At 42.3% G+C, this 25,533-nt stretch overlaps 1 protein-coding gene across 1 annotated transcript in view; it reads left to right on the forward strand.

Annotated features, from left to right (window-relative positions):
* GLIS3 (GLIS family zinc finger 3) overlaps positions 1–25,533 on the forward strand; it is an 868,281-nt gene that overhangs the window by 588,110 nt on the left and 254,638 nt on the right. The window contains exon 6 of the mRNA XM_069228373.1: positions 6,509–6,619. Coding sequence (XP_069084474.1) covers positions 6,509–6,619 — 111 coding nt within the window. The remainder of the gene's footprint in view (positions 1–6,508; positions 6,620–25,533) is intronic.

The raw sequence follows: 25,533 nt of genomic DNA on the forward strand, positions 1-25,533 counted from the left end.
TGGGGCCCTAAAATGGCTTGGGGGAGTGTGTGCCTCATCCTCCTAAAAAAATATATCTTCTGACACCTCCAGACCCCAGCTCATTCCAGGGGCTTATTTTCTAAAAGGGCAGGAGCCTGCCATTTTTCTTATGAGTGCCACAGATCCGCAGATCCTCTGCAACTCTGTGGTACAATTATAAAAAGAAATAAATTTTTTGGCCCCTGGGGGGCAGGATATCCTTGCCCTGTCTCCTATATGTTTTTCTGTATTATTTAACTAGGACAAGGGACTGAGTCCCCCTACATTCTAAATTGGTGTTTGCCATGTCTTTGTTAATGTGGTGGCAGACAATCAAATCTTATTTTTAGATCTATCAGCTTCACAGATCCTTCACTGTGTGATATATAGATAAACTCTGAACCTCAATTTCTAAAAAACTACTGAACGGATTTAAACCAAATCAGAAAAAAATACACTTACTGGACCAAGGCCTAGCTTTCTGTCACATTTGGTGTGATTCTGTTAAGCCATTTTTTCCCTTGAAAAAATGCAAGGGGAAACAGGAAAATGCATTTTGGGACTCTTTGTTTTTCCTGATCTCCTCTTGACGGAGCTCCCCAAAACTTTCCTGGAATGCGTTGAAGTAGATAAATGTTTTATTTTGGAAAGTTTTGTGATGATTCGTCAAACAGTGCCAAATTCTTACATACATGGATATATATATATATATATATATATATATATATATATATATATATATATATATATACATACATTTATACACACATATTATATATTAAATAGTGGCGGTCACCACTGTGTAGTTATAGTCGTTAGGACCTAGTCAAGATAGGAAATAGATTTTTTGGTTTGCTCCTAATTAGGGGTTTTGGGGGCAGAATTTGGCGCCGCCTTGTTACTCTTGTAATGCAGAGTTCCACCCAAATGAAACCATTCGCCACGTGGAGGAATTTTTTTTCCTGGAAAGATCCAGAAATGCTTGCAAGATTTGGCATTCCTTATCACGATTTTCTAACACAGGCAAATGTAAGCAGCTGGAGTCAGAGGGCTGCTTCTCAAGTAGGTTTGCTGCCCCTCAAGTTGTTTTTCTACTTGAGCAGCTGCAAAATCAACTCTATTGGCCGCATGTTCTTGCTCACCGAATGGTGCCGTTCACATTTATTTTTCAGCACTACTCAGGCTACTGGCACTAAATTGCTGCACAAACAGCACAACATGCATATTTTCTCCCTGTTAGTGGAACTCCGCAGAATCTAGCTGAGTTTTGATGTAACTCTGTGCAATTCACCAAAGTGAAACTCAGTGAGTTCTGCCCCCCCCCAGTAATAACTTTGGTGCTGTTTGCTGAATCCCCACAATACTTTCTAAAAAAAACTACATCCACCTCAGCTCTTTCCTTGATATTTTTAGGGTGATCTGTCAAGTTGGGGTCCATAACGGTGGGGTCCCAAAACACAGTTTCCCCCTGCAATTTTCATAGTGATTTGTAAACAGTGCTACAGCCAAAATGGAGAATGGAATTATACCAAATTTAGCAGAAAGCTATTATTTGAATTAAAGCTGTGCTTTTTGTCATATGTTGTAAATCTGTTCAGTAGTTTATAAGAAATTGAGTTTCTAAATGTATAGATATCTGGAAGACTTTGTATACTGGAGTTTCGCAAGCATACAACTTAAAAAAATTGAGCAGTTCAATTGGCTGAGGGGGCTTTTTTATGCATTTATCAATTTGCTCCTGTAGGAGAAAGAACCTCCTCTCTGCTGCCAAATTTAAAACACAATGTATTTTGGGCTGCCCTGAGCCTGTGGGACTCTCATGAGACCCAGCATGACCCTCTTACTGCAACAGGAGTCTGGTGGGATTGAAAAACAATTACAAAAAATAGGTGGTGTGGGTGTCCCTTAGTGATCCCTTAAATGATCCTTTCAGATCATGCCAATGGAGGAAGCAAGGAAGATTTTAGGGTAAGAGGAAAAGGAAGTATGTGACAAATTTCCCTGCCAACCTTGGATGGAGGTTGGAAAGGGCACCCTCACAAGTCAACTTGCCCCTTTGCAAACGCAACACCTCTGGTCATAGCACATTGAGGCTCACAGAAGGTCCGAGGCAAGTGAATCAGCACCCCTCTTTCTTCAACCTTCATCCAATAGAGTCATGCTCTATTTTCGTTGCTTGTCAGTCACATCTTTATCTCCAAGTACCTTGAGCTCTCGCCTTTCCTACCAAGCCATTCCTCCAGATCGTCTCCTATCCATATGAATTTTTACAATATAAAAGCAGCAACAAAGTACCTTGAGTTTTATGACTAACTGATCATTAAATACCAAACAGACTCGCATTTCAAAGTTTAGGTAGCAAAAGACTCTGATCTGTTTGGCAAGCCATGTTCTGAGTCATCCTCCACCTAACTCCTACTGCCTAACTAACCTGTGATTGTCAAGTGGTGGTCCAATCTAACTCCGGCCATCACTCCTCAGTTAAGTTAGTTGGATTCCCAGCCAACACACCAAGATCTGTCAGAGAAAATGTTGTCTTCTGCTCTGGTTAGGACAGTAAAGTGTTTATTGAAAAAAATAGTAGTTGATAAGTCAGAGAGAATACTGACAAGGGATCCCCCATACATCGGCAAATGGAAAGAGGTCCCAGAGCAAAGTTGATATGCAAATTTATACTATATCACTGATGATGTGTAGTATTGATCATATAAAACACTTCTCATCACAAATACAAGTAGGTGCCTTGCTGAGCCCATTGAACCTGGTAGCTGACCTTCACAAGTAACAATATTGTAAACTACACCCGGCTGCAGAAGCTTGTTGAAAATCTTTCTCAAGTGTCAAGCACATATCACCTCGAAGATGGGCATATTCGGTGAGCAGTTTTAACAGAAGCAGACAACATAGCAGTTACCAGCTAGTGTCGAACCTTATACTTCCTTAGAATTTCTTCAAGCTTGTGTACCTTAGTTTACTCAAACAAGCTGTTATTGTTCTAAGTTATGAGTGTGGTACTTTCACATTTCTTAACTATTTGAACTGAATTGTTCATCTTCCTTCATCTTCATCACTATTCACTTCTAAGAGGAAGCATTGTGCATGGTCCGCTACCGGAATAGTGAGCTTCAGCATATTTTGGAAGCCATTGATTTATATTTGTGAGACTCATGAAGCCTGACTTTGGTGGGACACATCTCTGCACCTAAATGTCCACTTTGTGAAGGTTAAAAAAGTATCACAAAAGAAGAACTGAAAGTGATCAAGAAAATGTTAGTTTGGTGTCACACTGTGCAGACGTTTAATTGTGTGCCTAGTCTGAAAGGAAATGAGCAGGAAATTAACAGAGATTCTAGGATGAACCATGTTTAGTGTGAGTAGCTCCCACAGTCCTAGTTTTTTCTGTAACTTGCAGACCAGGATTTATTATGAGACAGACGTCTCTAGAGCTACTCCTGAGTTGAGCCCCAACACGTTACTCAGAAATGGGGCAGCTTTCTTGTCTCTAATTTTCCGTACAAGTAGTTTTTATTTTAAACCTAACAGCAGAGTCTTCCCTTGCGTATTTATCCGTGAATATGTAAAAAGCTGATGTTTTGCTACAAGTTTTCCAGTGGTGTAGAGCGATGTTGAGGGTTCGACTTATTTAAAAAAAAACTGTGCAGCCTTGGTCTGGCCCTTAGCAGAGAATCACCCAGCGCTTCCACTGATCTTCATGCAAGCTTTTTTATTCTAATACTGAGGGTTTTGTAAACCCAGTGATGACTCGCATACCTCACACGTTTGTTTTGTCGCATTGAAAACACATTTCGTCTGTAGATGCTGGCGATGCACAACCCCAGACTGCGATATTGTGAACGTTTAAGGGGACTGCCGACCCTTTCCTATTACTAGCAGCAGGTCTGGGATCTGGTAAAGGGTGAATTAGGGGCGTCCTGGTGGCTGATGAACATATTGGCCTTACTACGTGATATGTCTTCCTTTTCACGTTTATTTCAATGCCAAACAGTGGCTGGCAAAAACCCTAATGGTAGCCAAAGTTGAGCTTTTACGGCACTGGAAATCCACTACACCACCTTCCTGCCATATGTGGGTTATCTGACATGCACATGATGGCGACTTATGAAAAGATCATATACAAACTTAAAAACCAGATGCATTGTCCCTTGTACTCATGGCCTATGATGAAGGCTCTTGTCCAGTTAATACATCTAAAGAGAGGGAGGAAATACCCACCACAACCCAACATTCCCTTCCCTAGTACACCACTGTAAATGACATACATCGTTAGAGTAAACAGGCTCACACACTCCTCCATGGGGTTCTGGCAGGTGCCCATGAAGGCAATAGAGGGAAGACTGCAACTGGGGGAGAAGCCAGGATTGCGAGGACTTCACATTCCACATAGGCATAGGTTACCTCATTGTGTGGGCCTTTACCTGAACCCTTTCTCCAACTCCTTATTCTCCATATGTTCCTACCCTCAAGGTCTTGTTATTGTTGCTTTTTGTTTAATTACTCTAATCCAACTGGGACCTCTCCCCGCACCTCAAATTGGAAGCATCTTTCCTTCTCACTCATGTTTTGTGACATGTAATATATTATTGTGCATTGTTGCCTTTATATCTTCCAAAAGATGTAGCTTGAAATACAATAAAGAATAGCTGTATAAAAACACACACACACACAATTCTTCCCTTCTGTGTTGCAAGCATCTGGACTTCTGAGTCGTACATTGCTTAGTATGGACAGCAAAGCCCAAACAGCCTACAATATAGACTTAAATTGTCATTTTTATAATGGTTTTGTATTTTTCATAGCATGCAAAAAGACAGTGTTCATAGTACGCAACTCAGAAGCTTTATTTCATTGACCTTGGAAAGATGAAATTGATTAAACAGTTTAAACTGCATTGAGACTGAGACCTGCAAGTTATAGACTGAACAAATTCGAGCTTCGAGGGTTCAACTCACTGAGCAACCGGATGACATCCGAAGGCAGGGATAGTTCAAGTAGTACATAAGTACCTAAGTCTTAATGCAAGTAGACAAATACATAGATACCCAGTGGCCGCCCCATCTGAGCACAACCAGGAGATGCAGACATTGAGTGGAGGGTGGTGGAAGCGGTGGAAGGGACCCCTCCGACCCTCTCCTGCTAGTACAGTATGCATCCTTCCTCACACTTGCTCTTCAGGGAAAGGTAAATGAATCCGTGTGTGCTAGTAATGCCTGTGCCTGTGCAGCTAGAAAATAAGAACATCAATTCGCCCTGATTTTACAAGAGCATTTCTGCATGTGGATTGATACAAAATTGTTCTTCGAAGTTCTATTGCTTCAGTCTGTCTACTGTCTTTTCCTGTCCCAAACTAACCTTTCCTCTCTTTCTTTCTGTCCCTGGGGCAGGTTTCTCCTCTAACACTCTCCAGTGTGCCAAGGAACTTTACCACTGTTACTTAACCAGGCTCACTAAGCCACGTGAGTTCACTAGCCTCCAAATTAGCCATTGTTACCGTTGTAAGTAAAATACCCGTATAGTAAGCAGATACCTCAGTGAATATTGAATAAAAGTATAATTCCATGAAATATATGCCATGTTACAATGGGCCAGATGTATGAAATTTTTTTGCACTCGCAAATGGTGCGAATCGCAAAATTCGACCGTTTGCGAGTGCAAAAAAGTGGTCTGTGATGCATGAAAGGCATGCGCAGACCACAAATAAGAAATCGCTAAAATTGCGATTTCTTGCGTTGCGACCTGGTTTTGCGAGACGCAAATTGCGATTCACAAAATCCACATCGCAAGGCGATGCTGCAAAAAATCGCAATTTGCGATTTTTCACAGAATGGCATTTTGCACATGCAAAATACCATGAAATTAAACCAGGTGGTAACCTGGTGCAAAATTTACATTTAAAATGCATTTTTAAATTGAACATGTAAAGCACACATGCCCTTTTGGCATGTGTGCACCTTACATGTCCCCCCAAACATTTTTGGAGTGCAGCCTTAGGCCCCCAGCACCCTGGGCTTTTGCATTTCCAAAATTGAGATTTCTGGTTCAGAAATCGCAATTTTGGAAATGCAAAAAATTTGCAGATATGGGACAACAGGCCCATAGCTGCGAATGGGGCCGGTATCGCAATTTGCAATTTGGTAATAGCATTTGCGATTTTTAAGAAATCACTATTACTGAATCGCAAATGTGATACATGGCACTTTGCGAGTCGGAAATAGCGATTTCTTAAAAATCGCTATTTCCGACTCGCAAAGGGCCGTGATGATACATCTGGCCCAATGTATGTTAAATTATTGGTCTTTCTTTGATTGTTTTCCCCTCATCCAATTGAATGGCAGTACACCCCTTTTATTCTGTATAGGAGAAAGCAATGTTTACCTTTGCCACTGATTCCGATTTTCCACCAATGGACTGTGTCACAAAAACCACAGCACATCTTAACGTAGCGCCACAAATTTATAACAATTTGTCCTCTGGTTTTATCCATGTTTAGAAACCGTACGCATGTCAGATCCAGGGATGTGCCAAGCGATACACCGACCCAAGTTCCTTGAGAAAGCATGTGAAGGCACATTCCTGTAAAGACCAACAGGCCAGGAAAAAGGTAAATGCCCATCAGGGCCATTGTGAAATGCATGTGTGTAAATATCACTTGACCAGGCTGAAAAATGGAAATGCAAACAGTATCTGAAGAGAAAGCAAAGATGTTTGTTGCAGCAGCTGACATTGCTTCTGTTACTACTTCATGAACTCCGTTTCATTGGATTACTTTGTAAGTATTTAAATGTATTCACCTATAGCAGAGTGAGCCCTTCCTCTTGCTGTATGCCTACTTTAAGCTCTTTGCTGCAAGGTGGGCAAAGGATCTTCCCCCATCCGAGGTCTTCCGTATGCGGGGTACATGTGGCTAGTGTTTGTTGAGCGGAGCAGGGAGGTCTGGTTGGGGAGCAGAAGGTGATGCAGTGGTTTAGGTAGTGGGGTCCTAGGTCGTTGAGGGCCTTGTATGTGTGGATGAGGAGCTTGAAGTTAATTATTTTCTCGATAGGAAGCCAGTGGAGGTCTCAGGTGGTTGGAGATGTGTTTGCGGCAGGGAATGTCCAGGATGAGTCTGGTGGAGGCGTTTTGGATGTGTTGTAGTTTCTTTATGCTCTTCTGGGTGGTGCTGGTGTAGAGGGCATTGCCATAGTCGAGTCTGCTGGTAACCAGGGCAAGGGTTACGGTTTTGCAGCAGTCCTTTGGGATCCATTTGAGGGTCTTCTGGAGAAGTTGGAGTGTGTGAAAGCAGGATGATGTGACTGAGTTGACTTGGCAGGTCATGGTTAGCAATGAGTCAAGGATGAAGCTGAGGTTGCGTGCATGGTTAGTTGGGGTGGGTGCCGAGAGTGGATGGCCACCGGTAGTCGTCCCAAGCTGATGTGGATGGTCCAGGAGCAGGATCACAATCTTGTCAGAGTTGAGCTTGAGGCAGCTGTCCTTCATCTAAGCAGCGATGGCTTCCATCCTGTAATGGAAATTCTTCTTGGCAGTGGTAGGGTCTTCGGTCAGTGAGATGATCAGCTGGGTGTCATTGGCATAGGAGACGATGTTCAGCCCATGTTTCCCAATGATGAATGCGAGCGGGGCCATGTAAATGTTGAAGAGTGTGGGGCTCTGGGAGGAACCCTGTGGCACTCCGCAGCTGATCTCCGTAGGTTCTGACAGGTATGGCGGGAGTCTGACCCTCTGTGTTCTGCCAGACAGAAAGGAGCATATCCATTGTAGGGCCTCTCTGCGGATGCCAGCAGCGTGAAGTCTGGAGCAGAGGGTGAGGTGCGAGACCGTGTCAGAGGCGGCTGATAGGTCCAGTAGGATCAGTGCTGCTGCATGGCCGTGATCGAGGAGGGAGTGGATGTCATCTGTGGCGGCGAGGAGGGCAGTCTCTGTGCTGCGGTTGCTCCTGAAGCCTGATTGGGAGGTGTCCAGGATGTTGTTGTCCTCAATGTGCTTACAGAGCTCAGCGTTGATGGCCTTTTCGATGACCTTGGCTGGAAAAGGCAGGAGAGAGATGGGGAGGTAATTCTTGAGGTCCAGGGGGTCGGCTGTGGGTTTCTTCAGGAGCGGACGGATCTCAGCGTGCTTCCAGTCCTCTGGGAAGGTGGCTGTCTCTATGGAACAGTTGTGGCAGAGCGCGGGTGCAATGGAGGTGTTGACTTTGTTGAAAATGTGGTTAGGACAGGGGTATGTGGGGGCTCCGGAGTGGATGCTGCTCATGATGATTCGGGTTTCGTCGGTGGTGAGGGTGCCCAGTGGTGCAGGATCTGTGATGGTTAAGTGGGTTGGAGCCTGGGGGTTGTTGGAGTGCTCAGATGGTCTTGGGATCTGAATCTGTCGTACATGTCCGTGATTTTCCGGTGAAAGAAGTTGGCTAGTCTGTCACAGAGGTCTTGAGATGGAGGGATGCTTGCCATTTCCAATTGGGGTTTGGCAAACTCTTTGACCACAGCAAAGAGCTCTTTGATGTTGTGGGCAGTGACGCTGATACAGTCCTGCAGGGTGGCTTTCCTGGTGACTCTGATGAGGTGGTGGTGGAATTTGGTGGCAGCTTTGAAGGCCTTGAAATCTTCCAAGAACTCGCTGTTTCTCCATCTTTTCTCTAGCTGTCTGCAGGTGTGCCTGGAGTCCTGGAGTGTGGGGTAGAAACAGCTGGCCTTCTTGAGGTGGTGTTTGGCTGAAGTCTTACGGAAAGGTGCTAGGGTGTTGCAGCATTCGGAAATCCATTGGTGGAAGTTCCGTGCTGACATGTTAGTGTGTGCGGTGAGGGGCGGGGAAGCCTTGCTGAGGGTGTTGACAAGCAGTTCCTCATGATGTAGTTTCATTTTCTGCTTGGAGCTCGGAATGTGCGGAGGTGGATGGTTGGTGAGGTGATGTGAAATAGATGCAGTGGAGGTCAGTCCAGTGAAGCGTGGATGTGTTGTTGATGGTGATGTTGTTGCTGGTAAAAAAGATGGTGTCAAGTGTGTGTCCAGCGATGTGTGTTGGCGAGGTGACCAGTTGCTTTATTTCTATTGTTGCAAGGTTATCGAGCAGGGATGGGGTGTTGGTGTTGTTGCCATTGTCAATGTGGTAATTGGGGTTGCTGAGGAAGAAGTAGTTCAAGGAGGTGAGAGTGTGTTGACAATGGAGTAATTGAAGGCTGGTGGGGGCCGGGTGGCCAGGAGGGTGCAGTGGTAGGTTGACTTTGGGGTGGAGTGTATCTGGAAATGGAGGTGCTCCATGAGGGGCGGAGTGCTCTTCCGTGTTGGTTGTCGGGTGGAGGGTGGATTTGTGTACAATGGCCAGGCTGCCGCCTGGGTGAGAAGGCCGGTCTTTGCAGAGAAGTTTCTAGTCACTAGGGATGGCGATGACGATGGCCAGTGCATATGCTGGGTGTGTCCGTGTTTCAGTTAGAAAGGTGATGTCCAGGTGGATGGAGTCTAGTAGGTCCCAGAGTTCTACGCCATGTTTGTGCAGGGAGCAAACTTTGAGGAGGATGTAGCTGAGGGGCTCCAGGCTGGTGTTCCGTGGCTCAGTGGCGGGAGGGTCCCGGTGCTTGGTGTAGGGTGAGAACGATCCATGGGTGTCTCAGAGTTTGTGTGAGATGGCAGGCAGCAGAGCCATAAAGAAGGGGAGTGAAGCGGGGGCCGGTCAGTTAGGAGGCGGGAAGATGGGAAAGCCCTTCGCAGGGAGGGAGGGGGGGCGGGACTGCAGGGGCAGTAGTGGTGGGGAATGCAACGTGGGAAAATGCAGGGAGAGTGAAAGGTAAAGGAGAGGAAAAAGAGACAAGAAAGAAAGGAAGGTAAAAATAAAGATGACAGAATAATGAGCAAAAGTGAAAGGAGACAGCAAGATACTTACATACAGATAGCCAGTAGGCCACTAGCAATGATCGCAGGCAATAGCCTGAGGGTGGTGGTGAGCCTCGAACTGAGAGTCAGGCAGGCTCTCAGTATGAATGCGGCAGAGGCAGCAGCAGCAGCAACAGGTGGAGCTGCGCAGAGGAGAGTGAGCAGATGCTGACCAGGAGATCAGAGGAGTCGCCATTTTGAAAGCTAGACAAAGTTAAAAATAATTCGACTTTGATTAAACAGACAAGAAAACTCTGAAAGTGTGTATAACTACTGAAGATAAAGTAGTGCTCAAATTCAAAAGTCAGATAACTACACAAAAAAGTCTATTTGCTGCATCACTTTGGCAAGAGATTGTGTAGTGATAAGTGTTTACTTTTGAAACTTGTGACCAACGTATACAGTGTTGAGTCCATACAAATGTATTATTGTCACCCGAGGTCGTGTATGCAACGGGCATACAGGACATTTTGTATTTTTTTAATTCATGTACAATTGCCTCCTTCAAAGAACTCGAAAATGAGTAAGTCAAAAAAGGGCATTTTCAAACTGTTGAAGAAAAAGATTACAATATTAGGCTGCCACAACAATTTATAAAAATGTGCCATAAGTATTAATACTAACAAAAAAAGGAAATATCTCAGAAGTCACAGAGCACAATTTAATGAACTACAAAGACTTGGAACTGGTACCCTAGGTTCAATATGTGGTAGACTTGTGGAAAAAAATATAAGGTTGTTACCAGAGTTAATGGGAGTAAAGCGGTTCATCCCCAGTATTCTTTTTTTGTGTTGTACAGATAGTTTACTGTAAAGTAAAAAATCCCACAATGCAAATTCAAAATGTAGGCTAAATTACATTGTTGGTTCGTTTAGCGGTCTAATTACAATGCTTCTGGAATCCACCATCTGCAAATCACTGACATAATTCACCTTTACCAAAACTGCTTGTGAAAACTTTGAAAAAAATATATATTTATAAAATTCTGCAGGGCTGAGAGCTATTCCCTCGGAAGAAGCCATAAAACGATGCTCCTTTGGCATCAACAATCACCATGCACAAGTTATGATTTATAATCAAATTGAACAATTTAGTCACATTGAACCAAATCCCAAAAATAAATCGCTTATTGTTTATATGACAGGTGCTCCAGTGAACAGCTCAGTGAACATGACATAAGGGAATAACGGAGAGCTACCACAGATGCACAGCTGCTCGCGAAGGAGACCTCAGATCTAGCGACCGAAAGAAATTAGGGAATCTCTTTAAAGTAGAAAACATTTGAGTTGGAGGATATTACTTCTTATGTACATGATCTGTCATTGGCTTCTGTGGACATAGAGCATGAGGTAGAAGAGAACCTTTTCAGTACAAAAACTATGCTTTAAGACTTTTCTTACAATGCAGAACACAAGCAAAATTGGAAAAAGTAAGGAGAAATTAAAATAATCCACCTCGTTATGCCATCCTCAAGGATGCGTGAAGTTTTGTTGCAAATCCCTGTCTATAAATGTTAGTAAATAGGGAGTCAAGTCATACCCAAGGGTGATTGCATGGAAATGCCCATGTACCATTGCCACCACCCTTTGAACACACCCAGTAGAACAAAATAGTAAATAGAGAAACTTTGAAATGCTATGGGGAAATTCCTGGTTTGCGCTGGATAGTAAATCCCACTCCAACTATTTGTGCTGAATTTCCATCACATTTATGATGCAGACTGAGCATGAAGCATTAGTAGATCTAGGCTGTATGGATACCTGTGGTCATGTGATGGTGTGTGCATGTGACACATTGTGGATTTGTTGTGGTGAGTTTTTGATAGTTTGTTGGTCTTTGTGTGATGGTGTGTGTGTGTCTGTGTGTGTGCACTTTTGTGTGATGATGTGTGAGGCAGTATGTGTGATTGATTATGTGTCTCTGTGAGAAGGGGAATGTATGTGATAGTGTGCCAGTCACTTTTTGGTTTGTTGATATGTGCTACTATGATGATATTGTTGTGATAGTCTGTATGAGATGATGTGGGTGATGATGTTTTACTGTGATAGAGTGTGTGTTATGGTACATGTGTAATGCTGTAGTGATGTATTTTCTGATGGAGTGTGTTGGTCAGATTGAGCATGTTTTGGTATTGTGGAGAGAGTGTGTGCTTGATAGTGTAATGGCGAGTGAAAGATTATGTAATGTGTAAGAAACAGTTTGTGCACCTGTGAAATGGTGTGTGTTTTACATGTATGTGATGGATCTATGTGTATGTGTGTGTGCATTTGTGTAAGAGAGAAAGAGAGAATAAGTGGTGTCTTAATGCACTGATTGTGTGTTTGGTGTGATGGTATGTCTCATGATGTGACCATGAAGGTGTGTACAATGCTGTGATTGTTTGCAATGATATGTGTGTGTGACGGGTGTGCATGTGTGTGTATGTAGTGTGGTCCTTTGTCAGGGTGTAATGGTTTCTCTTATTCTGCATGTTTATGTTGTGATATGATGGTATGTGCATATTCACATGGGTGACTGTGATGCCATGAGTGTGCAATAATTTTATGATGTGAGTGATGGTGTGTTGGTATGATGGTCATGTGCAATAGTCTGTGAGATGGTGCGTGATGGATGGTGTGTGTTTGCATGAGAGAGGGAGAGGTGATGCATGTATGCAATAGTGCCGTGGCTCGTCTAGGTATTTATGATGATCTGTGTTAGTGTGACGTGTTGGTTGTGATACTTTGTGTGAAATTGTGCTTGTGATGATGTTTTTATTGTGATGGAGTATGTTTGTGATGGTGCATATGTGTGATGGTGTATGGTGTGGGTTGGTGTGATGGTGAGTGTTCGTTTGAAGGTGTTTGTGCATTGATGTGATATGTGTGTTTTGACATTGGTGGTGTGTAAACAAGAGGAAACATGATTGTTAGTGTGATGGTGCATGAAAGAGATTTCATTGAGGTGGTTTATATACAAAATTGTGTGTGTTTGCATGGTGTGCGTTTGATAGATCCTCGTGTATGTCTGTGTCAGTGAGAGAGAGGGTATGTGATGGGTCATATTTCTGTAATGGTACCTATGTATGATGATCTAGTCATGAAGGTGTGTGTACTGTGCTATGACTGGGTTTCTGTGATCATATGTATGAGTGATGCTCTGTGTGGTGATGTATGTAATGGTGTGTGGGAAATAGTATGTGCTCCCTCCCCAATACGACACATAGCTTTCCTTTAATTGCGTTGTTTACCTTATTATTGTTAATACACTAATGCGAGGGGCCTTGTTTGCCTTTTTCGCCACTAGTGCTATCCAACAACCCCCCAACTAATACCTTTTGCAATAATTCGGAATCAAAAAAGTAAATTTGCATTTTTCTCGATGAACTCTTAGCAGTTTTTTTTGCCGAAAATGTCACATCACGTGGGGCTTTTGACTCTGTTTTCTGTGTTCTTGCATTTGTTCTTGCATTCCATATTTCTTTCAGCATTCAGACTGGGTACGGTAGGAACGTGTTTATTATACTTATATACTTTTTTGTTTAGAGCTCTGAGGCTTCGGAGCTACTGCAGAGCACTTACAAGGGGCTGGGGAGTGTGGTGATTACTTGTTGAGTACAGGCATGTCTTTGAATCTCACGGGTACCTTTAGCAATTCCGAGGCTTTTTAAACAGACATCACTTCAGATCCGGCGTGGCACACACTTAGCTACTTTTGAAAACGTAGCATGGATGCTTGTGTCAGGGGAATACATAGCAAGTATTAATGCTCTTATGTTGCACGTGCAGGATCCTGAATAGATGAGGGATTGGAACTGTGAATCATGAACACAACGCAGCAGGAAGGAAAGATTTGTCTTTAACGTGCCTTAGAGCCGTCCACTTTGCAAAAAAAAGGTTATTAGTTTTATTGCTGGTGGACCGTAGCTGCCTAGTCGTTCTTTGTAATTGTTAACTCACAGCCTTCTTTCCTTTGTGATATGTTTCCTGGTAGTACTGACACACACTGTATGAAATAATAAACATTGTAGGCAGACTAGAAGTATTTATGGCTTTAATTAAAGCCTAAAATTGGCACAGGGTCAAAAAGCGCACTTTGCAGAATTGTGAATTCATCAGAAACAGCCATAAAAATTCCAAAGTGGTAAAGCTGCAGAGAAGTAAATACCTGCAACCCTGGGGAACCCAGGAGCTGAAAGGGTTGAAACCTTCTCCTGTCACACTCTGTTAGTCACGGATTTATTTAATATGGTCTCCATCTAATCTCCTTTTTAAAGTATCCCAAGACACTCACGGACAATATTTTATTTGCTAAATTTCTGGCTTTATTTAGTGTTCATTGGCTTTGTTGCGAATGGTGGAAGTCTATAAGTAAAGTAATATCATAGGAGTGACACGCTCTCCTCTCTCCATGGGATTCTGGGGGCTCTTTTGATATACATAGCCCGATGATACCTTAACAAACCATTACCATCCCCACCATGCCATTGCAATGTGTTGTGCACGCTGAAATGAAATAGAGAATGGAAAATCAAGGCGAGAAGATGTCAATAGGAATATGGATTAAGGTAGCCTCCATCTGTCACCCGTCAAGCCTTAAAACTGTTACCATCGCACCAACCCAGACGTTACCTGCTCATGGTCTTCTCTAACGTATTAATTGATTGGTGCCCATGCAGCAGAATTCATTAAAGAGAAAAAAATAAGCCCAACCAAAGTAGTAGGTTCTGGCTTTTCACATAGGGTGTCAGAAGTAGGGGTGGGGTAACTCACATAAATCCATGTAGTGTAATCATGCAAAATGTCCCCAGAATTCCACAAGAGTACACAGAATTATGCAAGAAGAGTGATTCTGCATTGAGTTCTATTTTTTTAGTGCCACAGATGCCCTCTTACTTCAAAAATGGACACAAGGATGCATCTTGTGCTAAGAAATAAAACTAAATGCAACAGGACATGAATAGTGAGCAGTCTCTCATGTTCACTACGTGTGCCATTGGGGTAAGATTCCCCCTCAGCTTACTCCCGGCATTGAGCACTATTTTATTAGTGCAAAATTAAGTCATGTACAACATGAACAAGCTGATGCATTTTGTGCTAAGAAATAGTGCTAAATGCAACAGAACATAAATATTGAGTGTGAGCAGCTGTGCACACTCGCTAAATGTGCTGCTGTGGCAAGATTTGTTCCCCTAAATTACTCCTAATAATGCAAGTGGGTATAATTGTGTTACCATCAGTAATTCCACATCAAAGCGTAACACAGCATTAGTGAAATTATTCTGATTACTCCAGCATATTTGAGAATCTGTCTAGGCCTAAGCAGGAACCACTAGCAGGTTGGGGTGTAGGGGTAAGGGTGACTGGAGGTAAAACTTTCACTACCCTTGTCAGTGGAATTCTGAAACTTTTCCTCAGAGAAGACAACAACGTTTTCATATGTTTTGTGAAAGTGGTGTTTCCCTGCCCTGAGCCTTCATAGTTGGGCTATATTCCAGCTGCAGAATAGGCCCCGTCATGAATGGATAGGCATCCCGCACTAAAAATCCCTGGAATAGGCATTAACAGAAGGTAGGGAATGTAGCACGTTATGGGGAGGGCAGCTGAGGAAAGGGGCATCTCTGGAACCCTTAAGACAAAGCATGGAACGATGCACAGAAAACAGATTTTGTGGGGAGGAAATGGAGGCTAACAAGTCAGGGGATTGTGCCACGGGTAGTTGGTGGGATTGGCACATTTATGTGGTTGGGGTGTCATGGAGCATGGCTACCAAGCAGCACCAGTTGACCCGCTGACCTTCACAGCAATATGAACAATTTACCACCTCTGCGACTTGCCTCTAATTCTGACCCTTCCTTGTGTGGGAGAATCCCTCAATTTTCACTTAGACAGATATGTGATTCACAGCTCCAGAGAAGGAATACCACTGAATGTACTGTCAAACTCTTAGGCACTGCAATTTTTCACGAAGTTCTTTTCAGAACTGCCTCTAACACCTATGCCATTTTTGTCAAAATATTTGAACAATTGTGCCTAAAAATAAATCTTTTGAGTCCATTATTAAAAAACATTCTTAGGGATTGACCAAACTGTGCTTAGTCATTTATCTTGCAATTTGAGGCTGATACTAAAGTATTTTCTGTCTTACAGCTTTATTACCTGGCTTTCTTGCACTGCTATCCTGTCATTTTTGCATTCCTGGGACTTATACAAGCATTTTTAATTCGTAGAGGGGTTTAAATCATTTAAATACAATTGTGAAAATGTAAACATACAACTAAACCCTCTGAATGTTTGCAGATGCACAATTTATGTCTCAGAAGCTGTACCATCAATCACTGCCTTCTGAAATCTGCCTTTCTATCTTGATTTGTGTTATTTCTTTAATTATTTCATCTCCTCTCGTTCTGCTGTTTGCTATATTTAGAATATGGCAAGGTTACCTGTAGAAATCCACCGCTACAATCCCAGTCTTCAGCACTAATCCTGTCTGCAACTAGTAAGCATTACTCCAGTCACCTATGGGAGGTTTAGGTGTCCACGGTGAAGGCTAACGTGTATTCCCATTGTGCTTCCTTTCCTGAAGGTTGACATGTCTCACCAGATGTATCTAGTTTTCACTTTAATAGGATATAGAGAGCATTGTGCAAGCTATGGGGCACCATCCTGTATTAAAGTCCTGGAGGATCTGAATAACTTGGTCTCCGTACCTGGTGATAGGAACCAATAGGATGTATCCATATCCACTGCCACCAACCTCTCCTTGACACTTTGAAGAAAGACACTGGCACTTCAAAGACCTTTCTACGTTTTCTGCAACATGTAGTTTCTCCCTATCTCAGAGCATCCCAGTGCAATGGTCGTTTTCAGGGCTCTCTCTAAAATGTGGACAAGTCTTTTCTGTGCCATTAACGACTTTCTTGACTTCCATTTAATATCCTCCACTTCTACCCATGACAAGAGACCATATCTAGACCTGGTAATCCCCGAGGTCATCACTTTCATGCCTCTCAGCTCCACCTTCTTTGTAGGTCTGACCTTCTGTTAGACCTGGCATCCTTGGTGTGGTTGCCGGTGACATTTTGCCTTTTGTCCTTCTGTTTTTAAGACCTCATTTTAGCTGGCGTTAGCATTCCGGGCACTTTACCACTGCTGACTAGTGCTAAAGTACAGGTGCTTTGCATTCTTAACATGGTAACATCAGCCTATCCATAATTGGCTTATTTAATTTACTTATAAGCCCCTAGTAAAGTGCATTGTATGTAACCTGGGCCTGTAAATTAAATGGTACTAGTGGGCCTGTAGCACTGATTGTGCCACCCACAACAGTAGCCCTTTAAACATGTCTCAGGCCTGCCATTGGAGAGCCTTTGTGTGCAGTTTTAAACTGCCATTTCGACATGTCAAGTGTACCCTGTTGACAGTCCCAAACCTTCCTTATATTACATGTAACCACCCCTAAGGTACGTAACCCCAAGGGCAGGGTGCAATATATTTAAAGTGTTGGACATGTACTTTTAGGTTTAACATGTCCTGATAGTGAAAAACGATCAAATTTATTTTTCACTACTGCAAGGCCTATCTCTCCCATAGGTTAACATTGGGATTGCATTAAAACATCTTTTAAGTGTAATTTCCCATTGGGACATGATAGAAATGTGGAATGTGGTGTCTCTGGACTCACAATTTAAAATCACAACTTATGATGAAGTCGGGTTTAAAATTGTAAGTCTAAAAATGCCGCTTTTAGAAAGTTGGGATATTCTTACTTAAACTTTTCTGTGCCTCTGCCTGACTCTGAAAACACATCTGGGGTGGATGACAGCTGGGCTTTGTGCATTCCCTCTAGATAGGCACACACAAAGGAAGCTGGGGTGAGACATTTGCATCCTGATGGATCATCACCAGGCTGTTGGGTCTTCCTGGGCTAGATAGGAGGAAGGAGCTGACACTTACATCTGAATAGGCCTGTGCCTCTCCCCACTTAAAGGGCTACATAACCCCCTGTAGAGTGTCTGGAGCCAGGGAAGGAAGGGACCTTTTGATCTTCAAAGGCCTCTTTGAAGTCCCCCCCCCACATCAAAGGCACACTTGGGTATAAGTACTGGATCCCAGACCCCACCAAATCAGAACTTTACTGAATCCAAGGACATACTGCCTGGAAGGAGAGTTGTAGTGCCATATTAGGAACTTCCACTTTGCTAAATGCATTGCAGTGCAGGCCTGTTGCCTGCTGATTTCTGTGCTGTAGGAGGGACTGCCACTTTTTATCTGCTCTGCTTTGTTAGCCTGCTGCTTCGTGCCTGGGAGTGAGAGGGATTTGACCTGCTCCCTATATCCTTGAACCTAAGTTCTCCAAGGGCTTGTCAGCTTGCCCCGGGTTTTTACAGTCTCAGTGACATCAAAGACTGCCTGCAACTCTGCTGGTGCTGATGGACTCTGCTATCTGTGAGTCCTACCCTTGCCTCAGGCCTCCCCTCCAGTCCTGGGCCTCAGAAGTGGGTTCTGACACTGCCTGCGAGGCTCAACAACGAAACATCGATCCAATAGTGTGGAAAACACTGACACTTTGTGCTTTCGACGTCAATGCTTTGCTCCAAAGAAGGTAGTTTTTAGTGGACCCTGCAAGGATTCTGCAGCTGGCCGGCCCTCCACCGTGGTCGGCCTCAACTTTCGATCTAAACCAGTCCCTCGTGACCTCAAGTAACCTTTTGACCGCTAGTGACTTCTAAGCACTGTTTTTAAATGTAATCTTATAAAAATTCATATCTCAACTTCTACTTATTGGATTTTTGTGGTTTGGTCTTGTTTTACTCGGATAAATATTCTATATAGTTCTATATGTGGAGTCTTTCTGTGGTGTTTTGACTCTGTTACTATAATTTAAGTGTTGCACAAGGACTTTACACATTGCCTCTTAAGTTAAGACTGACTACTCTGTGCCAGAGGGTGAGCACAGGTTAATTAAGGGTGTGTATATGACTTACCCTGACTGAATTGTGATCCCTACTTCGACAGGGTGCATGCCTCTGCCAACTAGAGACCCAATTTCTAATGTCTTCCAATCAACATATCCCACCCACATATCCTTTTTTCAGCCAAAAAAGACAATATTAAATTACAACAACCATATCATGGCACATCTTTAAATGCAGATCAATCTATTCATAACTCAACAAGATACTCCCCTACAGCATCCACACCATCATTCCAATCCATTATATGCAACAGAGACATTAAAAGGGCTCCTCTTTTCATCCCAGCATCATGTACTACTAGTGATATAATGCAGTATTTGGCAAGGGGCCCGTAAAATGTAACTTATGCACTGCTTAATTTGAACCAGTGGCTGCTGGTGGGGGCCAGGGGATCTAATTTTTTAGGACTGCCACTTATTTTTCCTCACCAGACTTTGACACAAGATAAGAAAATGAAAAACATACAAAGTGAAAAAAAGGGAGACAGAGAAAGATGGAATACTGTGACAAAGAAAGAAATGAGGACCCTGCAAACGTGAGATAAAAAGGGGGGAGAGAGTCGTGTGGAGGTTTAAAAAGACATGCCGTGGAATCAAAACTATGCAGCCGTGGTATTCGGCACCCCAACATTCAATAACGCCAACCACAGGCTTCTCAGCCAAACTTTGGGACCTGGTAATTCTTCTTTTACATATTAAGCACTTATGTATACCTCATAGACATACAAATACCTTATGTTGAGTGCGGCTCTTGGAGTATAGGCAACCCACTTTCACTTAAGGCACATATGTTATATCACTCATATGCCCGCAGATCTAATTACCTAAGCCCAGATTTATGAAAAGTGGTGCTGTAGTGCAGCGCCCCTTTTCTTGCACCCCTTAGCGCCCTCTAACACCACCATGTGTGCACCATATTTAAAATGCAGCACACCATGGCGGTAGTCAGGGGGACTAGCGTCATAATTGTTTACGCTAGTCTGGTGCTTTGAAGAACTGTCATCACAAACGTTGATGCTAATCCTGCAAAGCACCCAGAGGCCTATTGACATGATGGGAGCCTCCTTTTAATGCCTGCACTGAGCAGGTGTTAAAAAATACAGATGAAAATGGTGCAAAGGAATCTCAGAGATTCATTTGCACCGTTTTTATGGCCCCCCTAGCACTGGAACGCCCCCCTTGCATACATTATGCCTGACACAGACATAATGTGGCACAAGGGGTTACAAAGTGGTGCAATGCAAGCATCGCGCCACCTTGTACATATGGTGCAGTGTTTTTGCCCTTCCCATGCCACAGTAGCGTGAAAAAATTACGCTACTGTGGCATTGGAATGGCACTAGCCACCATAAATCTGGGCTGCGTTTAAAACTATATGTGAAACTGACAGATCTGCCTCAAACAAACTATCACAGCACTGTGCAATCTGAAGAAATATTTAAACTCACCAAGAGCTACCTAGCACCTAGGTTCTCTAAATTCCCTGTCTTACACTCCCAAGGACACTAGGACACCTCAACAAAATCTTTGTGATAAATGTTCTGGCTATCCAAGCTGCTATTAATAATAAAATACCCCTTAATCCCACTACCACCCATTCCAACCAAACATCTATCCTTCAAATTTCTACTCTTTTACCTTTGACCAAACAAATCTTACTCTCTATCTACTTAATTCATCTCAAGTCCACAGCAATGCCATATGTACCTCCCTGATAAGACTATGACCCCATCCATTACCAACCTCTACAAACATCATAAATTGTTTCCTCATAACAACATCAGCACCTATGTCATTCAAGTAGTTCGACCCCACACCTCTCCGATGGAGCTAACAAGGTGCACAAACTAAACCACACAAAACGTAAGAAAATGTGAGCAGGACATCTAAATAACATCTACATTATTTGCATGCCAGAAGTACTGTAATCTTTAGCAATTAACGGTTTGACAAGTTACTACTACTCCTTAAACAGGAATACGTTGAAAGCCCCAGCACCATGGCATAGCAATGAAAAACAAAATATGAAAAAGCCCAGTGAATAATTCAAACTCCCAATACGTAACATGCGCTGAGGATCCAGAAAAGAAAAGCACAATGATTAAATTCTTCACAAAAGCCAGCTACTTTAAAATTAAATAGATCCACAAAGTATCTAACTGACCAAGACTACTTTTTTAGACTGTCAAACAAAGCTCCTAACCTAACAGCCCATGCTCAGCCTCTTCTGTGACCAATATTGTTAACCGCTTCTCTCAGAAGATCCTCAAATTAATTAAGCCTATAGTAAAACAAAGGCACTTAAAATCCTCCTGAAAATTCCAGAACGAAACATTTAAAATGTGTCTTCTTTCAAAAAACTTGACATACATTCCATTTGTCAAATTGTTGGATCATCCAACTGCTCATTTTACATCTTCTGATTGCGCCCTTAATTCTGAAATTCAACAACTCATTCCTACAAGAAGGACTGTGCTCATCTGAATTAAAGAAACAAAAACTAGGCCTGATAGACTTCCAGAATTTAAGACATGATTCTAAGACTCACTGTCTTCGCAAAATATTTGAGAAAGCAGTCTCCGTACTATTCCTAGACCAACAATAATCCAGTGAACTCTTCCAATCTGGATTTCAAATCAAAAGCAGTACAGAGGTAGCAGTTCTCCAAATAAGGGATTACTTTCTTCGCTCATCAGACATCAGTGATACCTTTCTCTTGATTTATCTCATCTATCCATTGCATTAGACATATTTGACTACAAGACACCTTTCACTCTCTTACGAAGGAGGCTAGGGACATGGAACAGAAAAAGCGTCTACAATTTTCCATTCTCAAAGGAGAGAATTTTCATAGAATACAATTTTTTACTAAGTAGTAATTGTATAGAACACTGGTGTTTGTGAATAAAATCAAGTCACAAATTCCATCTAATCATTTTAAATGTTCACCACAGTTGGAGAACAACTGAATGCATATTGTGTGGCTGTGCCCCAAACTGGAGAACTGCTGTTCATACATATTACAATACTTTCAGACTATGCTAGATATCAGCTTGTCAGATGATACCAAAATAATTGTATTAGTCCAGCCCTCATGCAGGGGGCTAAGTTCAAGTCACTGCGAAAAGTTATATATAGCAGTGCTTGTAGCACAGTCTGTAATATTATAGGTCTGGAGGACAGTATAAGTACTCTTGTTTGACCAGTGAAAACTAAAATACTGAAAGTGAAAAAAACATGAAAAGCATTGTGCAGTAAGAACTGGATCATTGATGAAGTTTTTGGCTCTTTAGGAAAAATGTGTGATTTGGATTGAACCGCAGAACAGAGGTTTTGGAGTATAAGGGGTTCCTCCTCACCCTCTGGTATTATGATGTCTTATTATTTATTAATATTTTAAAGGTTCGTCTAACTGTGATATGAACGTGTATGGAGGCAAAAGTTTAGACACTTGTAGTATCTGATCGCTGCTATATGAAATTAGGTTTTCATTATTTTTCAGCACATAGTTATAATTGATGTAATAATGCATTGTAATTCATATAATATAATGGCTGTGATTTATCCTGATACAAAAGGCAAAGGCTAGGAATAGACCAAATTCTAAGCTGGTTATCATCGATTCCCCCATCTAGGCCTCATTTCATAAAATTGGGCTCCTTCGGAACATGTATCCATCCTTTAAAATGTGGAATTCCCTCGGCGCTCAATTCCTTCTCTCTCGCTATCGAATGTACATGTAAAGCAACTTGTTACGATGCCATATGAAAAAGAAATCCGCATACATCAGTATGTCGATGATGCCTAATTTAATATTAGAATAAATAGTAGAATAAACATTTGAACCTTGAAAACTCACCTCGGAAAGGTTAAAGGTAAAACTGAGTCCATGCTCCTCTCTTTCAAAGATTCCTTTCCTTTAGTTGACATGTGGCTTCTTCCACTGTCTTGCAAAGATAAGAGGTATACCTTCTTAAATGTAATCAGGGAGGGGGGCGGGGTAAATACCAATACAGTTAAAATAGGAAAAAACGCCTGACCTATATTTCTTTTATCACATAATAGCTCATCATAAACCCAGGTAGGAACTAAAAATCAACAGATGTGTTTTATTCATTAGAAACACAAAATTAATATCAAATAATGGAGATACGTGTATACAGATTCATCTGGCAACCATGTCAAATAATTTTACAGAAAGTTGATACACAATCATTTAACATTCTTAAAACACCTACTGGTAATCAAAATGAAATAAATATCTCATACTAAAAAACTCCAGAATTTGCCCACTTGCTTCCGACCCTTACATATAACCTTTCCGAACAGTCCTAATCCTCTCCACACACAGTCGAGATCTTCCAGCTGAAATTAGCACGCGGCGCATCTGTAAACATCTGATTTCTTGGCTTCTGGTGACCTACTTGCTCGCACTCTCATTATTCTATTTGAGGCGCATTTAAAATATTTCATTAGTGCACGGAGAGGTGCCTGAAAGGGCCTGGGGTCAGCGAGCCGTGCCCATGGCAACCAGGGAACCATTCTGCAGAATAACATGCCGCAAAGAGTAAGTGTCTTTAATCCTCACCGTTAATCCCCTCACTTCCTGTTCTCAAAATGAAATATAAATCAGGCGCCACGTAGCGCAGCGTTTTTTTCTGTAAAGGGATGTTGGCGAAAGAGGATTAGTAATGGACAGAAGTGTTTAGGAATGTAATTACACAATTTGTTGTAAAACTTTTTGGAGCCACAAGGGACTGGCTCTTTCAGCGCCGTCAATGGCCGCAGGAACAGCTCTGTGAAGGAAAATGCGCTTTGAAAGTGATTCCAGGACCTGGTTCTGACTGGTGTCGCACGACTGTGTTGGTGACAGGGGAGCATGGCACTGTAGGAGGTTTTCAGCCAATAACCTTGGGTTCCAGAGTAGCCTGCGGCCTGGTGTGAAGCGCTTCAACACACCATCATGAGTAGTAAGCGCTACACAATTGCAATTACAGTACTGTTCTAATTCTCTAGCCAAAATAACTAAACTGTCTCTAATTCTTGCAAATAATGACCACTCAACAGTGGTCCTCCCCTCCATATAATGGCTACAGACTAGGGAAGGATGCCGACACGGAATCTCTCCCAGGTATATTTAAGGTTCAGAAGCTATTTACAGCCCATATATCAAGAAAGGAGGCTCCCCTGCTCGATCATTCTCAGACTGTGTTATAAATTCTAGAAGTCTAATTTTTTAAACAATATTTTTTTTTCTTAAAAAAAAGAAAATAATAGACATTTGACTGGGTGTAGAATTAACTAGAGTAAAATCTCTGAGACATTTTCGTCCAAGCAGGGCAAGTTACATAGAACACAATATTACCATTCCATATGGGGTTTATGCTAATGTACAGCTGCTCAACAAGAACTTATCATAAATATGAAGGTCTCATATGCGAGGAATATTGCCTTGTTAAACAATGGGCATAGAGTGGATTTTTTTTTTAAAGTGGGAACCATCTTGAAAGTCTTTAGTGTACTGGGACAAAGCATGCGTAAAATGTATGTACTCCTACCACTGCATACCTACTAATTCATATACCTCCTTAAGACTTGCAACTGTCTTGAAACTCTCTCATTGATAAATGTTCCCAAGTTTCAAAATGCTGATCATATCCCATTTTCTCATTCTTCTCAGATCACTAACCTCTTTCCGAACTTCACAGTTCCACAGCAGGGTTTCATGAGTAATGATACCCCTTTGTCTCACTAGAGCATGGGTACCCTTCAGGCTTTCGGCACTGCCAGAGCGGGATCAGGCAACTCCTTAGTAATCTTTACTTATAATCCTTTAATATACTCCCCCTTCCCTTTGCCTATCTGTCCCCATTTAGAGACACTTACTGGGAGGCAAATGCCCTGTCATTCATCACTATCATATGAAAGGCCCAATAATAACTGTGCATACCTGGCAGTGAACCCCCCCCCCCCCTCATCATTTATCCCTCTGCGCAGTGCTGCCAATGAGATTCTGGGTAGACCCTAATTCTGCAATAAGATGCAGAGCTTTGCATTCAGTGTGGCAAATAAATACCCCAAGTAGAAACCTATAGTGGATAGTCTAAGTCAGCCAGAGATACCCAGATGGTAAGTGGTAATATTGTCAATTTTACCCAATTTATTCTGAAACCAGAGTACTGGCCAAATAACATAAGCATATACAGAAGACTCTCTAAGGAGTATTCTGGGTATGTCAGGCAGAAGAGCAGACCATTCAACATAGAGAGTCGGCCTTCCTAGTCGCCGTATCATCTAAGGCCCTTCATCAAGGGCTAACCTTTATCCAACATGCGAGTGGTTCAAGCACTGAAGCAAATACGATTGAGGACAAGTTATGAAACTCTTTTCCCATCTCTTCTCTATTAGAATTCCTTACCTGACTCCACCAATGTAAATGCTTCTTGAAATTATACTTGCTCCGGAAATGCCTTGATACGTGATATCCTTGTTTTCTATTACTGAAAATAATGTAAAGTGTTTTATGGCATTTTTCACAATCTGCTGCATTATATACTTTTTGGACTTGTAATGCAGTGATACAGCAAGCTTTCCTTGTATCCTGCCAGTCTGCCTTGAAACTACTCTTTAACTCAGATCATCTGGTATACATTGCATAATGAACTCTAAATACTACTGTAAATATTACTGTGAGGCTACC

This window comes from Pleurodeles waltl, chromosome 1_1 (assembly GCF_031143425.1).
Source record: "Pleurodeles waltl isolate 20211129_DDA chromosome 1_1, aPleWal1.hap1.20221129, whole genome shotgun sequence".
In the NCBI taxonomy this organism is placed as follows: domain Eukaryota; kingdom Metazoa; phylum Chordata; class Amphibia; order Caudata; family Salamandridae; genus Pleurodeles; species Pleurodeles waltl.